This window comes from Lontra canadensis, unplaced genomic scaffold (genome assembly GCF_010015895.1).
Source record: "Lontra canadensis isolate GAN:19392208 unplaced genomic scaffold, GSC_riverotter_1.0 scaffold6, whole genome shotgun sequence".
In the NCBI taxonomy this organism is placed as follows: Eukaryota; Metazoa; Chordata; class Mammalia; order Carnivora; family Mustelidae; genus Lontra; species Lontra canadensis.
In genome coordinates, this window is record NW_022631000.1 from 13,823,722 (window position 1) to 13,839,544 (window position 15,823).

At 37.0% G+C, this 15,823-nt stretch overlaps 1 protein-coding gene across 3 annotated transcripts in view; it reads left to right on the forward strand.

Annotated features, from left to right (window-relative positions):
* The window catches only part of ATP6V1A (ATPase H+ transporting V1 subunit A), a 63,267-nt gene extending 52,962 nt beyond the window's left edge, over nucleotides 1-10,305 (forward strand). For all 3 annotated transcript variants that reach the window (XM_032852238.1, XM_032852240.1, XM_032852239.1), the window contains exons 13-15: nucleotides 2,790-2,884; nucleotides 4,099-4,270; nucleotides 7,944-10,305. In XM_032852238.1, the coding sequence (XP_032708129.1) occupies nucleotides 2,790-2,884; nucleotides 4,099-4,270; nucleotides 7,944-8,036 (360 nt within the window). In that variant the 3' untranslated portion in view covers nucleotides 8,037-10,305. The remainder of the gene's footprint in view (nucleotides 1-2,789; nucleotides 2,885-4,098; nucleotides 4,271-7,943) is intronic.
* Nucleotides 10,306-15,823: the final 5,518 nt, after the last annotated feature.

The window sequence follows — 15,823 nt, forward strand, 5'->3', positions numbered from 1 at the left end:
ACACTTGATTTACTTTTATTTCTTAAAATACAGTGTACCCATCACCAACCAAATTAGAGGTAGTGTGGTTTGGATCTGTTATATTTTTGCAGGAGCACCAGGGCTAGGAATCAGAAGGATTTTTAAAGTCAGCTCCTAATTTCTTTTTCCACAAATGATAGTATTATTACATAGCTAGCACCTATTAAGTACTCATTATTTATAAATGAGTACTGTGGCCCTAAGTATGAGGAAGTAGAAACAAAGACCTCTGGAACCAGAAAAGACAATATAAGACCAAAAAAAGCTCAAGCTAATTTTCTTTATGAATGTCGGTATCAAAATCCCAGATTCTGCAGGGTATTAAAAAGAATAAAATAATACAGCATGAGCAAGTAAAGTTTATCTCAGGAATGCAAATATGATTCAACTAAATAAATAATAAAACTCACTAACTAAATAAATAACTGGTAAATAGTAAATAACTAAATAAATAAACTGAAACTAAAATAGTAACTAGTAAATAGCTAACTAAGTAATTAAACTAGTAAAGTTTATCTCAGGAATGCAAATATGATTATTGTAACTCACCAATGTAATGGAAAAAGGACATCTTAACCAATGTGGAAGAAGTATTTGAAATTCATTACTTATATTTATAATTGTTTACTTTTTTTTTTTAGAGAGAGAAAGAGAGAGAGCAAGAGCGAGTGGGAGAGGGACAGAGGGAGAAGGAAAGAGAAAATCCCAAGGATGCTCCGTTGTCAGAGCAGAGCCCAACACAGGGCCCAATCCTACAACCCTGAGATCATGTCCCCAGCCAAAATCAAGAGTCAGACACCTAACCAACTGAGCCACCCACTGTCCATCTGACTCTTGATTTCAACTTGGGTCGTGATCTCAGGGTCATGGGATCAAGCCCTGCACTGGGCTCTGCGCCAAGTGTGAAGACTGCTTGGAATTGTCTCTCTCCCTCTGCTCCCCCTCACTTCACATGCTGTCTCTCAAAAAAGAAAAAAAATAGGGAAATTGCACACCATGGAGAATGAGGTCTGAAAGACCTAGAAGCAAACTGTGTGGCACACGGCAACATGGATGGTTCTGAAAAAGTGTCAGACACAAACGTGACTGCTCTACATAATTTAAAATACTAATACAAAATGAATGAATTTATGCACATAAAAGGATAACAATTTAATACTTATGGTTGAAGAGGGGATTAGGGATAAAAGGGATTAAAAAAAAAAAAAGAACAACCCAGGAGAAAGAAAAGAAAGACCTGATCCTTACCTCTAAGAAGCTTAGTTGCACATAGATGACAAAAGACTGCAGTTAACTTACTGGGCTTATTCCTTTGCCACCATTTCCAACAAATCTTTACTGGCTAGGCTGATTAGAATGATTGCCAAAGTTAAAGCTTTTGAGGCAGTGATAGTTAAAGAAGCTCTAATAGCACTCAGGCATAGATGAGTACATGCTTACTATACTTTGCATTTACATAGCTTTTTTTTTTAAGATTTTATTTTTAAGTAATCTTATCCCCCACCATGGAGGTCAAACTCAAAACCCCAAGATCAAGAGTTGCACATTCCACTGACTAATCCAGCCAGGCACCCCATGCATTTACATAGTTCTAAACACCATGTAATTTTTTTTAAGTAATAGTTTAGGGCCACCTGGGTGGCTCAGCTTTTAGGCGTCTGCCTTAGGCTCAGATCATGATCCCAGGGTCCTGGGATCAAGCCCTGTGTCGGGCTCCCTGCTCAGTGGGAAGCCTAGTTCTCCCTCTCCCTCTGCTTCTCCCCCTGCTTGTATTCCCTCTCTTACTGTGTCTCTGCTTTGTCAAATAAATAAATAAAATCTTTTTAAAAAATTAAAAAGTAACTGTTTATGGAATGTGAAGATTTTTTTGACACAAACTCAAGACTCAGAATTCAGATCGTTAGGCTAGCAAGACAGGATGTGAACAAAGTGTTTCAAAAAAAGATTAATTTATTTGTATTCCCATGTTCATAGCAGCACTTATTCACAATAGCTAAGAGATAGAAGCAACCCAACTTATCTTTTGATTACTGAATGGATAAATAAAATGTGGTGTATATATATGTAATGGGATATTATCCAGCCTTAGAAAGGAAGGAGACTTCTTTTTTTTTTTTTTTTTTTTTTAGATTTTATTTATTTGACAGAGAGAGAGAGTAGGCAGAGAGGCAGGCAGAGAGAGAGGAGGAAGCAGTCTCCCCACTGAGCAGAGAGCCCAGTGCAGGGCTCGATCCCAGGACCCTGGGACCAGGACCCGAGCCGAAGGCAGAGGCTTTTAACCCACTGAGCCATTCAGGTGCCCCAGGAAGGAGACTTCTAACACATGCTACAACATGGATGAACCTTGAGGACATTATGTTAAGTGATATAAAACAGTCACAAAAAGACAATGCAGTATGATTCCATCTAAAGTAGTCACATGGGAACAGAAAGTGGGATGGTAGTTACCAGGTTCTAGGAGAGGAGGAAAAGGAGAATTTCTATTTAATGGGTATAGAGTTTCCAATTTGCAAGATGACCAGTTAGAGAAATCTGTTTCACAGCAATGCAAATACACTGAGCACTATTGAACTACACTTAAAAATGGTTAAGATGAAAGCTTGTTACATGTTTTTACCACAATAAAATCAAGAGGCATTTACGAAGTGAATTTGTTAATGATAGATGATTGTGTGTTGACTATACAGTTTTTGCTTGCTTAATTGATTACAATCACTAGTTCCATATTATGGAAGTAAATTTCTTTAAAAAAATTTTTTTTTCCCTAGGCTTCTCTAGCCGAAACAGATAAAATCACTCTGGAGGTAGCAAAACTTATCAAAGATGATTTCTTACAACAAAATGGATATACTCCTTATGACAGGTAACCTGTCCTGATTCTCTTTTGTTATTTGAGGATATTCTGTTGAGTTTTGAAGAAAGAGCTGCCTCCACATTAGAAATCCTTTTTTTTCCTCATACAGACAGAACTCTGACTCAATATATAGGTTTATTTTGTGTTTTCATAGCAAATATCTGATGACTTAATATGTCCCCTTATCTTTGATTTTATTCATTTGTGTAGTTAGGACAGTGTTTTCATTTATTATCCAGCCATCTTTAATTAGATTAGATTGTGGTGTAGTATGTAGAGTCCAGGGATCATTGCCTTCCTCAGGTGCTTTTCTCACTACCTCTTACAACTGCCTGTGCCACTTCTATTCTTTTCCTAAGTAATTGTGTCCTACTTTCCTACTCTGTTTCCCAATAGTCCTAGTCTCTTTCTTTCTGCCATAGTCTCTGTTAGATGTCCCACTGTGTCTGCTACTGCTATGGCTTATTTAAAGTCTCCATTTCTTTTAAACTTCGATAAATTAAGCCATTTCATCATAGGCTAGCTTTTCTCCCTCAGATCTTATTTGGACTGAAGAGGGAACTGAACACATGGGAAAATTACCAGAATGTAGCACAAGCAGAAAATACGGCAATATAATCAGTAAGCCTCAAAAATCTGTATCAGGAACTTAAGAAGCTCCGGCCATCCATACAAAGATAACCAACCAAAGGAAAATTGTTCAGAAAGTGTAATATAGAATGTATGTAAAATTTGTATGCAAGTGTGTTTAAATGTGTCAGAAAGTTGACAAGCATGCATGTGATCCAAGTTGAATATTCCTTGTGTGTCCTCATTATTAAAAGGTGTGGGTAACTGAAAATGGACACATTAATGGGAGAAGGAACTACTATTCACTTTAGGAAATTTCAGTTTTCTGCTTTTCTATTACTCATTAAACCTTAACCCCACTATCACAAGGAGTCTTTGCAACGTCGTTATTTTACCATCTGGCTTATTCTTTCAACCGCACTGTATAAAAACAAACCTTCAGAGAGTTGTTAGATTATAGCAGTACTGTTTGATTGTTCTTGCTCAAGTAGTCGTTAGTCTTTTCTTTTTCATTCATTATTATCATCTGATAAATATAAGTAGTCTGCATATTTAAATAAAGAAGCTAGTGCTCCAGTATTTTTACGGATGAAGTATGAACCTGCCTTGGATTTTATTTTTATTAATTACTTTGATTTTCACTTAAACCCTAGGTTCTGCCCATTCTACAAGACGGTCGGGATGCTGTCCAACATGATCGCATTTTATGATATGGCCCGTAGAGCTGTTGAGACCACTGCACAGAGTGACAATAAAATCACGTGGTCCATTATCCGTGAGCACATGGGAGAGATCCTCTATAAACTTTCTTCCATGAAATTCAAGGTATATTTTGTTTCTACTGAATTTTTTTAAGTAGGAAATGTTTCTTTTTATTATTTTAACTCTTTTCAGACAACCTATTTATTTACAAACCTGGTGTGTGAGACTTGCCTTTATCTTTTTCACACATTCTCAGGCTATGTAAAACCAGAAGAGAACGCAAATTTACATTCAAATAAGAATTCTAGAGATAAAAATTATAGTATGTCATGTCTAAAATAAATGCTGACATATTTTCCCTTTTGTCTGAACTGCCAGCCAATTTAGAGCTAAAATCATGGCTGAAGAGCAATTACTTTTCCTCAGGTACCAATTACCATCTTATCTCCATGCTCATCTGAAATGACTTACGCTGTTTACTTCTAAGTATCCTATTACACATCATTTTTCCCCCCTATTACACACTGTTTTTAACTTCTGGGTGAGTTCTCATTTCTTTTTTAAGTATACAACATAAATAATTAAATGAAATTATCAGTAGAAGCTTGAATGTGTAAGATTGTTTTTAAAATAGTTGGTCAATTGGGTTGTATTTAATTATTTCTAAGTCATGACATACAAGAACATTTACTAATGACCTGTTGAGAAATTGAGAACGATTTTCTGACCATGTGTTATATATATAGTATTTGTTTACACTATAGGTTGAAAGTAAATCTGTAAAAATAGACACTCAGTGTATCAAGAATTTGAAAATATTCACACTCTTTGAGTCCTGTCATTCCAATTCAGAACATATAACCCAAGGAAATAATCAGATTTTTTTTTTTTAGTTGGAAGTATAGTTGACACACAATAATCAGAGATTTTTTATGTGAATATATAAAAGATTGTTTATTAAACTTCTTAAATGTCATTCAAGAGTGAACAGGGTCAATTATGGCATATACAATTCTAGCAAGAATATTATGAAGACATTAATATTTTTTCAAAGAAAATCCAAAGATAATGGGGAAATGCTTATGGTATAATGAGTGAAAAATACCAGGTTGCAAAAAATTCCGTATTGTAATTTGATCCAAATTTTATTTTTTAAAAATTATACATTCATATGGATAAAGAAAATATGATACACACATACATACTGTGGAGTATTACTCAACCATATAAGAGTGGAATCTTGCCGCTTGCAACATGGATAGATCTAGAGAGTATAATGCTAAGTGAGATAAGTCGGTTAGAGGAAGGCAAATACTATATGATTTCACTCATACAGAGTTTAAGGAACAAAACAAACAAACAAGGGGAAAAAGAAACAAATCAAAAAACAGACTCTTAAATAGAGAACAATCTCATAGTTGCCAGAGGGGAGATGGCTGAGGGAATGAGTGAAACAGGTGAAGAGTTATTAAGAGTACACTGTTATTGGGATGCCTGGGCAGCCCAGTCAGTTAAGCATCTGTTTTTGGCTCGGGTCATTAGACTCCTTGAGCAGCAGGTAGCCCGCTTCTCCCTGTGCCTACTGTTCCTGCTGCTTGTGCTCTTTCTCTCTCTCTGACAAATGAATAAATAAAATCTTTAAAGGAGGACAAGGGGAGTTAGAGAGGAGAAGGGAGTTGGGGGGAATTGGAAGGGGAGGTGAACCACGAGAGACTATGGACTCTGGAAAACAATCTGAGGGTTTTGAAGGGGCGGGGGTGGGAGGTTGGGGGAACCAGGTGGTGGGTATTAGAGAGGGCACAGATTGCATGGAGCACTGGGTGTGGTGCAAAAACAATGAATACTATTATGCTGAAAATAAATAAATAAATAAATAAATAATGTCCATTAAAAAAAAAGATTTTAAAAATCACTATATTATACACCCAAAACTAATACAATACTATATATTAATTATACTAAAATAAAATTATACATTCATAGGAAGAGGATATAAAATATATGCAATCGGGGGGCCTGGGTGGCTCAGTCAGTTAAGTGTCTGCCTTTGGCTCAGGTCATGATCCCAGGGTCCTGGGATTAAGCCCCACATCGGGCTCCCTGCTCAGTAAGTAACCTGCTTCTTCCTCTCCCTCTGTCCCCAGCTCATGCTCGCTCTCTCATTCTCTATCTCAAATAAATAAATAAATAAAATATTTATTTTTAAAAAGTGGTGAGAGTGGACCTCCTCCTCTTGTTCCTGAACTAAGGGGAAAAGCTCTCTTTTTAAATAAATACATATTGAATGTATAGTGAATACATGAATGAATATTTGAATATATGAATATATATTTATATATTTATATAATATAAATATATTCAACAGTAATATAGCATAATATATAATTATATATTCTAATAATATGTACTGTGTATACTATATAGTATTACTATTACAATAGTAATAATAATATATATAATATATACTATAATATATATTTTCAATTCTAATGTAGTGATGATTTCTGGTAGTGTGATTCGAGGTGGTATCTTTTTCCTGTTTACATGCACAGTATATCAGATTGACAGCTCGGTTTACTTTTTTTTTTAAGCTCTTGTTTCGTTTTTAAAGATTTCTTTCTTTCTTTATTTGAGAGAGCAAGAGCGCAAGTGAGGAAGGGTCAGAGGGAGAGAGAATCCTCAAGCAGACTCCTTACCAAGTGCGGAGCCAGACAGGACTCAATCCCAGGACCCTGAGATCATGACTTGAGCAGAAATAAAGAGTTGGCCACTTAACTGACTGAGCCACCCAGGCACCCCTTATTTATTTATTTATTTATTTATTGTCATTATATATTCTTCTGTAGCATTATTTGTGGCTGGAGAGTGATATTTTCCTATTGTTATGTATTTAAGAAATTTCCAGCTGTTGCTGTGGATCCCTTTGTTTATGTAGTTGGTTTTATGTATTTTTCTCTTACAGGTTCCCAGAAGGAGACTGATTCAGTCAGAGAGCTTAAATATTTTAAAGTCTGTTTTACACATACTGCTCAATTAAGTTGTTTTCCATAGGGATTTAAAATGTGTTGCCTTTTTTTTTTTTTTTAAGATTTTATTTATTTATTTGACAGAGATCACAAGTAGGCAGAGAGGCAGGCAGAGAGAGAGGAGGAAGCAGGTTCCCCAGCGAGCAGAGAGCCCAATGCGGGGCTCGATCCCAGGATCCCAGGATCACGACTGGAGCCGAAGGCAGAGGCTTTAACCCACTAAGCCACCCGGGCGCCCCTAAAATGTGTTGCCTTTTAAGATTATTTTAGAAATTTTACTTCCCTCTAAAAATGTGATATTATAAGACCTTGAACAATAAATTATGTTTTAACTAAATTAATTCCAACTATCATGTACATGCAGTAGAATGCATCTAATATGTGATACTGTATAATTCCTTCTTATATTGCATATTGTTGAGGATAAATCCATTGGTCACTGAATACAGTTAGCAAGCCAAATACAAAACCAGAATTTTATCTTTTTTTTTTTTTTAATTTTGTATTTAAATGCAATTTAGGTAACATATAGTGTATTATTAGTTTCTGGGGAATCAAAATTTTGTCTTCTTTCTGATAGATTGGGGTATTCCTCCTTCCATACATTTCTACTTTAAAGGAAAATAAGGATAATTTTGACTTCTGCCTCTGTTTTGCCAGTATACCTCACTTAACCTAATACTGAAAATATGTTCAATATAAGTAACTTACTACCTGTCCTGAAAACTATTTTCCAAAGGCAAATTGAGTTCTGTCCTGTCTTTTTTCAGGATCCAGTGAAAGACGGTGAGGCAAAGATCAAGGCCGACTATGCACAACTTCTTGAAGATATGCAGAATGCATTTCGTAGCCTTGAGGATTAGAACTGTGATTTCTTTCCTTCTTTTCCTGAGCAAGCTCCTCTCGTATGTGTATATTTTCCTAAATTTCTCATCGCCAAACCCTTTGCTTCTTTATTGTGCAGCTTCGAGGCTAGTGCCTATGTGTGTTACCATTTGTTTCCCTGTTTACCTGGTAGGTCTTATATAAAACAAACATTCCTTTCTTCCAGTGTTTGAAGGGCCTCCGTGATCCTTTCTCCGAAGTGGTGAATGTAGTAAATATGATATATAATGGCTACACTACTGTAAACTTGTCTGTAGGGTGACATCCCTCCTTGTCCTAGGTTTGCCCTTTCCTCATTGCCATTAAAGTGTAAACAGGACTACTGCATGTACTCTCTTTGCAATAGATTTGGAATGGAAGGCCAGATTTCTATACATTTTGACAGGTACTTTGTGAAATGACTCAATATCTATGTGGTAAGGTTATTTGCAGCTTAGCGTTTTGCTAAGTAACTGCTTTGCAGGATATAATTGCTTTTTTAAAAACGTGAATGATTAATGTTCCAATTACGCATTGCTTCCCCCAGTATAAATCAGGAATGTTTATAGGAAACTGTTGGGAACTCTACTGTTTTTGAAACAGGCGTTTGTGGGACTCAGCACAGTTTATGAATCAGTACCCTCCAAAAAAGTGGAAAAGGAGCCAGGTGGTCAAACTTAAACATCCTCTTGTTAAAGCATATTGTATTTCAGTGTGAAAAGTTCAGTATCAAGGACTATACTACTGCATTACCTGGAAATTCTTTTTAAAATCACATTTAAAACAATCATTGGGAACTTGATCCACATCACACCCTTTTCTTTTTCTCCAATGTCTTAGAAGCCTGAGCTTCTAAGAATCATATTGGTGGGGGGGGGGCGGTAAAATGCCACCGAGAAGGGGTTCAGTGTGGTTAAAGGCTGTTCGTACCATTAAGGACCAGCTGGACTGTAGTGAGGCTTGGGGCCAGAGTGGCATTACGTTTTTACAAGGTAATGATATGTGTCACGTGTTTGCATGTTTGTTTGTTTCATGAACTTTTGAACAACCAGTTTACGAGTTTACTGGCTCAAGAGTTTTCCCAGAATATCTGTAGCAATAGCAGCGTAACAGTTTCCACTCTATTTAATAGGGATGAAATTAATTCTTACATCTGCTGATGACAAAATCTGGGTCACGTGAAAAAAAGATAATTTCATCCTGTCTTTTCAGTATATGTTTTCAAATAATAATTTCTGTGTCTGTGTAAGGCACACTGCAGAACAGCTCTGAGAGCAACTGTTTCTCATTAACTCTTTCTGACCAATAGTGCTGGCACCATTGTTTCCTCTTTGGGGAGAGGAAAGGGTATGTGAACATGTCTAACAATCTCAAATACCCAAACATAATAGCATAAATAAAGTATTTATTTTATGCCTCAGCATATTATTATTTAATTTTTAGGTCATGTGTTTCTTTCGGTCCGTTAAGGAAAGATGCCCTGAGTAGACAATTCAGCGATAGTGTGTTGAAATCCTTGCGGATTGCATGTTTTGACAGTGGCTTGCTCTTCAGGATAGATATTCTTCCATGCAGTTCTCTTTTTTTTTTTAACCTTTCCAAATACTGGAAGATAAAAATTATGCGGTGATTTGTTGAGATGCGGACTTAATGGTGCTGCTTTATCAGTTTGCTTCCAATGTGGCCTCCTACTCAGAGGCCCAAAGACCAATGGAAATGAAAAGGATTTCAGAAATGTTCTATTCCTACCTTAAACCTACCAGCAAACTAGGATTGTGATAGTAATGAATGGTATGATGAAGAAAGTTTGACCAAGTTTGTTTTTTGTCGTTCTGAATTTACGATGTAATTCCTACTCCCTTCTAAGAATGTTGATGTATGGGAGTGAAGAAGCTGGAGAAGATGCTCTGATATTCTTTGTAAGTGTCCCTCCACCTTTGTGTTGTAGAATTTCAAATTGGTCACTGATCATATTTCTTTGGTAAGAATGTGTTAAAATTACAACAATCTTTTAAAAAGATGATGCAGTTCTATATTTATTGTGCTATGCCTGGTCCTGAGTGGAGCCAGTTAAACAAGTTTCATATGTATTTTTCCAGTGTTAAACCTCACACATTGTACCCTTTGGAAATTTCCTTCCATCCTGAAGAACGAATAGAAGAGGCCATATATATTGCCTCCTTATCCTTGAGATTTCACTATCTTTATGTTAAAAGTTGTGTATAATTGTTAAAATCTATGAAAGAATAAAAAGTGGATTTAAATTAACATTTTTTCTTTGTGTGTGTGTGTTTGCTAGAAAACATGCCATCTAGTTGTATTTTGACGTAATTGTTTTCAGTATGAACTTTAAAATTTTTTGTTCCTCCCTTTCTTTATGGATTATTAAGATCATGAAATTGAGTCGGAGCCCTTGCGATAGACTGCAAGAAGTCCTATAATCATATACCCGTATGATTTGGAAGTTAGTAGAATTCAAAGTAGTTAGTACACAGAATCCCACGCCATCCTGAATATTACTTCAGATTTGAAAAGTGAATGGTTTCTAAAAGTCCACTTAAAAATTAAAGGAGAGCAGTGGTACTCATTTCTATTTTTGACAAATGAACTAAACCTTGTAATTCATGATTTTACAAGCCAAATCATTTAAGATCCAATGTAGCAACATGTTACTTAGGACACATCTTATTTTTTTAAGTGTATTTCTAACAGCTTCCAAGGAAGTAAAGAGGAGTGTGAAATGAACCACTCTATATTAGTATATTAATATCAAGTGCCAAGTTTTTATAGAGAAATGCTTAAAAATTCATAGGAAAGCTTATTTATTATACAATGTTTGGGTAATTTTTAGTCCACTTGGTAATAGTATCGGATTATCTTTGGGTTATTCTTTTAATGTATTGCTACAATATAAGAGCACAGAGAAGGAAAGCAACTTTCTCAAGTGGGCTGTGATAAAATGCCACTGAAGTTGTTTTAAGAGCCTCCTCTTAGTTTGGGTTACCGCGGAAGTGGACTCAGACAAATAGTTGAGTACAGGGGTTTATTCAGGATGTGATCTCAGGACCCACCAGTAGGGGAGTAAAGAATTCAGACAGAATTGAAAGAAGCCAGTAAAAATTCATTATCAAGTAAGTTAATACTTGGGACTATTTAGCACAATGCTGCCATGGAGTTCTGGGAGCAACTGAATACGCACCTCCGTTACCCCACCTGTGGTGCAAGAGAACTGGGGTATTTGTGTCAGTCATTGATTGACAGCCAGCTCCTGTCAGTCATCCAGTGAAGACTGTTCCCACAAAGACTGGAGGACTCAGTGGCCAGCACTTGCAGACAGGTAGATCGGGCACTGGTAGCCACAGAAAAGCCCACAAAGAGATTTGGGTGCAGGTAGTTGGGAGATTGGGGTGTTGTGCAGAGAAATGGTAGGCATGGCCCAGGAGATTTAGGTGGGACACTCCTCTAGCAACTGCTTCAGACTTCTTAAGAGCCCAGGAAAAAAAGATTACTTGATCAGTAACTAAAAAGCCACTGTTCTACACTGTTCTAAAAATAAGGAACCACCCTGTAAAAGAAAGGACAGTCTTTGGAACCCAGACAGCCTGATGCCGACGAGTGTACTCTCAATCACCACACTACATCCTACCTCTGTATTTGGAAAGAGTTTGTTGTTGGGTTGTTGTTTTTTAATTCATTTATGAGAGAGAGAGAGCGGGAGAGGGAGAACGCACATAGGGGGAGTGGCTGAAGCAGGCTCCCCGCTGAACAGTGAGCCCGATGCAGGGCTCGATCCTATGACTCCAGGATCTTGACCTGAACTGAGGGCAGTTGCTTAGCTGACAGCCACCCAGGCATGCCTGGAAAGATTTTTTTCAAAGGGAAGATGTTCTTTAAAGACCAAATAGTACACCTATTATGGTTATCAACAGGCAGATGTGGGGTTTAATACTCCTGAAATAAAACAGTTTCTTAGATTAATGAGAATTTTGGTCATTTATTCCAACCTCATTAACACAGAAGATGAAATTGAACTCCAGAGAGGTTAACTGATTTGCCCTATGTCACACTGCCACTTAATACCAGCACTCAACCCTCCTGATTTCTAGTGTCTCTCTGTAGTAAATCATACCATATACTTTTTCCTTATGTATGTACTTTCCTTACAACCAGGAAGTTGGTTTGAATAAATGTAACATACAAAGATAGATAAACCAGAAGAAAAGTAGGGTGGACTGACTGGCTGAACAAGGTAGTCATAGACAGTGTGATGACTCACTTAAAGAAGGAAAATGTAGCTGGGAAACAGAGTTTGAGCCAGTTTAGGGAGGTGGGTCTGGAAATAACTCTTTTTATCAAAACTACAAGTCATCAAAATGTGGAGGAATGAGAACATAAACAATTCATGACAAATATCTTAAAAGGACTTGTATCCAGCCAGAATTCATAAAGAACTACAAGTCACACACACACACACACACACACACACAGGGAGAGAAATCTTAATAGATAAATGGGTAAAAGACATGAACAGGCACCTCACAAAATGGCCCGTTAATATATGAAAAAGATTCTTAGCTTCTAGTCACCAGGGAAATGCAAATTAAAATTACAATGTGATACCATTTCATACCTATTAGAAGGACTAAAATGGGAAGAACGGTGTTGGTGAGGATGTGGACTAACCAGAATTGTCATACATGTGGGAATACAAATATAAATATAAACTTGTACAATCAGTTCGGAGAACTATTCTGGTAGTGTCTACAAGGTTGAATTAGTAATACCTAATAACCTAGGAATACCATTCCTAGGTTATTAGGTATTACAACAGAAATGAATACATACATGTTCACCAAAAGACATGCGCCACAATGTTCATAGCAGCACTATTTGCAATAGCCCCAAACTGAAAACTATCTAAATGGTAGTTTGGGGGACGCCTGGGTGGCTCAGTTGGTTGGACGACTGCTTTCAGCTCAGGTCATGATCTCGGAGTCCCGGGATCGAGTCCCACATCAGGCTCCCAGCTCCACGGAGAGTCTGCTTCTCCCTCTGACCTTCTCCTAGCTCATGCTCTCTCTCACTGCCTCTCTTTCAAATAAATAAATAAAATCTTTAAATGGTAGTTTGGAAGAATAGATAAGCAAACTACCTGTTCACACAATGAAATAATATATAGAAATGAGAGTTAACGCAACAACATGTATGAATCTCACAAATAAAATGGTTAAGGAAGCCAAACGAGAATACACACTGTATGATTCCATTAATACAGAATTCAAAACCACAACACTAATAGATGGTGTTTGAAGTCAGGATAGAGGTCACACATGGTGGGGAAGGGGATATTACAACATTACAACAAGTGGCTAGCATATGGGGGACTTCTGGGGTGTTGATGCTCTGATTCTTGTGGGTCCTGCTTACATGGGTGTATTCATTTTGTAAGAATTCACACACATGATTCAAGCACATTTTTTTAAAGCACATTTCTGTACATATGTCCTACTTAAGTTTACCAAGAGAAAAAATCTTACACCGAAGGATTTCTATTTATTTAAAGTAGCTTTGTTGGGCGGGGAGCCTACTTAAAAAATAATAATAATAATAAATAATACATAAGTAAAGTAGTTTTTCACTAAGAAATGTTTAGTGGTGGCTTTAAAATGCTTTTAAGTTCTACCTAATAATAAAATCATGTTTTTGTTTGATTTTTAAACTTGCACTTTTCTAGAAGTGATAAATTTGAATTTTTCAATTCAGGAACTCTCAGTTCCAAAGTAATTTCTTCACAGTTCTCAAAGTAATTTCTCAAAATAATTTACTTTGTCAAACAGGTGACCAGAATTTGGGGAATAGTCTGTTCTTAGACAAGTGAAGCTAATGAAACCACACAGACGTGCTAGAGCCAGTCACAAACAAGCGTGTATTCAGATGTCCATGAATACACAGCAGTCCTCCAAGTAGCAATGGATGACTATAAAAATGTTTGATGTTCTTTGTTTGTTTGTTTTTAAGATTTTATTTATTTATTTGACAGAGATCACAAGTAGGCAGAGAGGCAGGCAGAGAGAAAGGAAGGGAAGCAGGCTCCCTGCTGAGCAGAGAGCCCGTCGTCGTGGGGCTCGATCCCAGGACCCTGAGATCATGACCTGAGCCGAAGGCAGAGGCCCAACCCACCGAGCCTCCCAGGCGCCCAGGCGCCCCTGTTTGATGTTTTAAATAAGTATATGTGTCTCGATTAGCTGTTTCTGAAACCTCTCTGAACACAAGAAACATATGGGGTTGTATTTATGATAGAGATTTCCGGGCCAGCCCTAAGTGGACTGAACTGAAATGTATTCTAGGGAAAGGGTATAGGAGCCCATTTAACAAACATCCCAGGTAATTCTTAGCATGGGGCAAGTTTTGTGAAACAAGTATCTTTACTCAATGCTCAGACAATGAAATGTAACAAAGGAGAGTTAAGTATTCTCCAAATGTTAACTAGCTGTGCCACAATCGCAGAGTTAGAAAATTTTACTGAATCACATATCCTATTTAAGATATCCCTTGTTACCGAACTTAAACACTGCTGTGCTGATTTACATGTATTCTGACTGATTTAGATTCAGAATGATCCGACGGTAGGACAAAGTATTCCAAAATCATGGCATTCAAACAGTAGTAATTGTTATATGCATAGATTTCAAGCAGGATTGTTACAGTATTTACTGAATGGACTGGCACTTTCTCTTCTGCCCATTTCTTTACATGCAGGCGAATTCAAAAAGGAATCAAAATTCTGTGACATATTTGAATTTTGTAATATACAGGCTTAGTTTGTGAATATAATTATAAAAGAGTGTAATTTAGTTCCATTTTTTAAAAACATTTGTCTTGGGATTCAAATTCTTTTTAAAAAATCCATTACGATAATTTTTTAGTTTGACTTTTCAACCATCATCTGAATAGCTCTTACACTATTGGAACTTCCAAATAGCTAATAACATCTAGCATTTACTAGATGACTTAAAATTGCACTAAAAGTTTTGGATACCCTGCATAAAAGCCAAATTGCCTTCAATCACATAAAATCATATTCATGGCCTTTATTTTTAAATTTCATTCTCTATCTTAAAGCCATTATGAAAACCTTTGACACTTGTCCTAAAAACACTATTTAGGACAGTATTTCCTCAAGCACGACATGCAAGTTAGACTCTATGGAAGCATGCTGAGATGGAGATTGGGGTGCAAGTTGCTCCTTTGGAATCAACGCTGAGAAAAGAAGGGGCAAAACAGGGTGTGCATAGTGGAAATCAAAATACAAAGCAGGCCTGACAAAGACTTGGCCACTCCTGGGGGGAAGCTCTAAAGCAAATAATTGCCAATCACAGTTGACATGCATCTGACTGAAACGGCCTGCCCTTATTACTCCTGCCTCCCTTGGACTCCAGGTGGAGGCTGCCCTGGGAGGACATGACCTCTGGTGAGGTGACATTGGGGACCTGACCTGGAAGGAGCTAACAGCAGAAGGTTGTCCGCCAGACACTCCTGGCAGCTGGGCAACACGTTGCATGCATGTCTTTCCTTGAAGGGAGATCTGCACAGCACAGCTCTGTGCCCATAAGATGGTTTTCAAAGAAAGACATGTATATTTTTCAATGTATTGAAGTGAACTTTTAGTACTTCATATCCAAAATTTCAAGGATTTTCTTAGGGAGGAAGCCAAACAGTAAATATTAAAAGTGAATTATTGTTAAAGAAAAATATGAAGTATAAAAAGTTATAGACAAAAAGATGC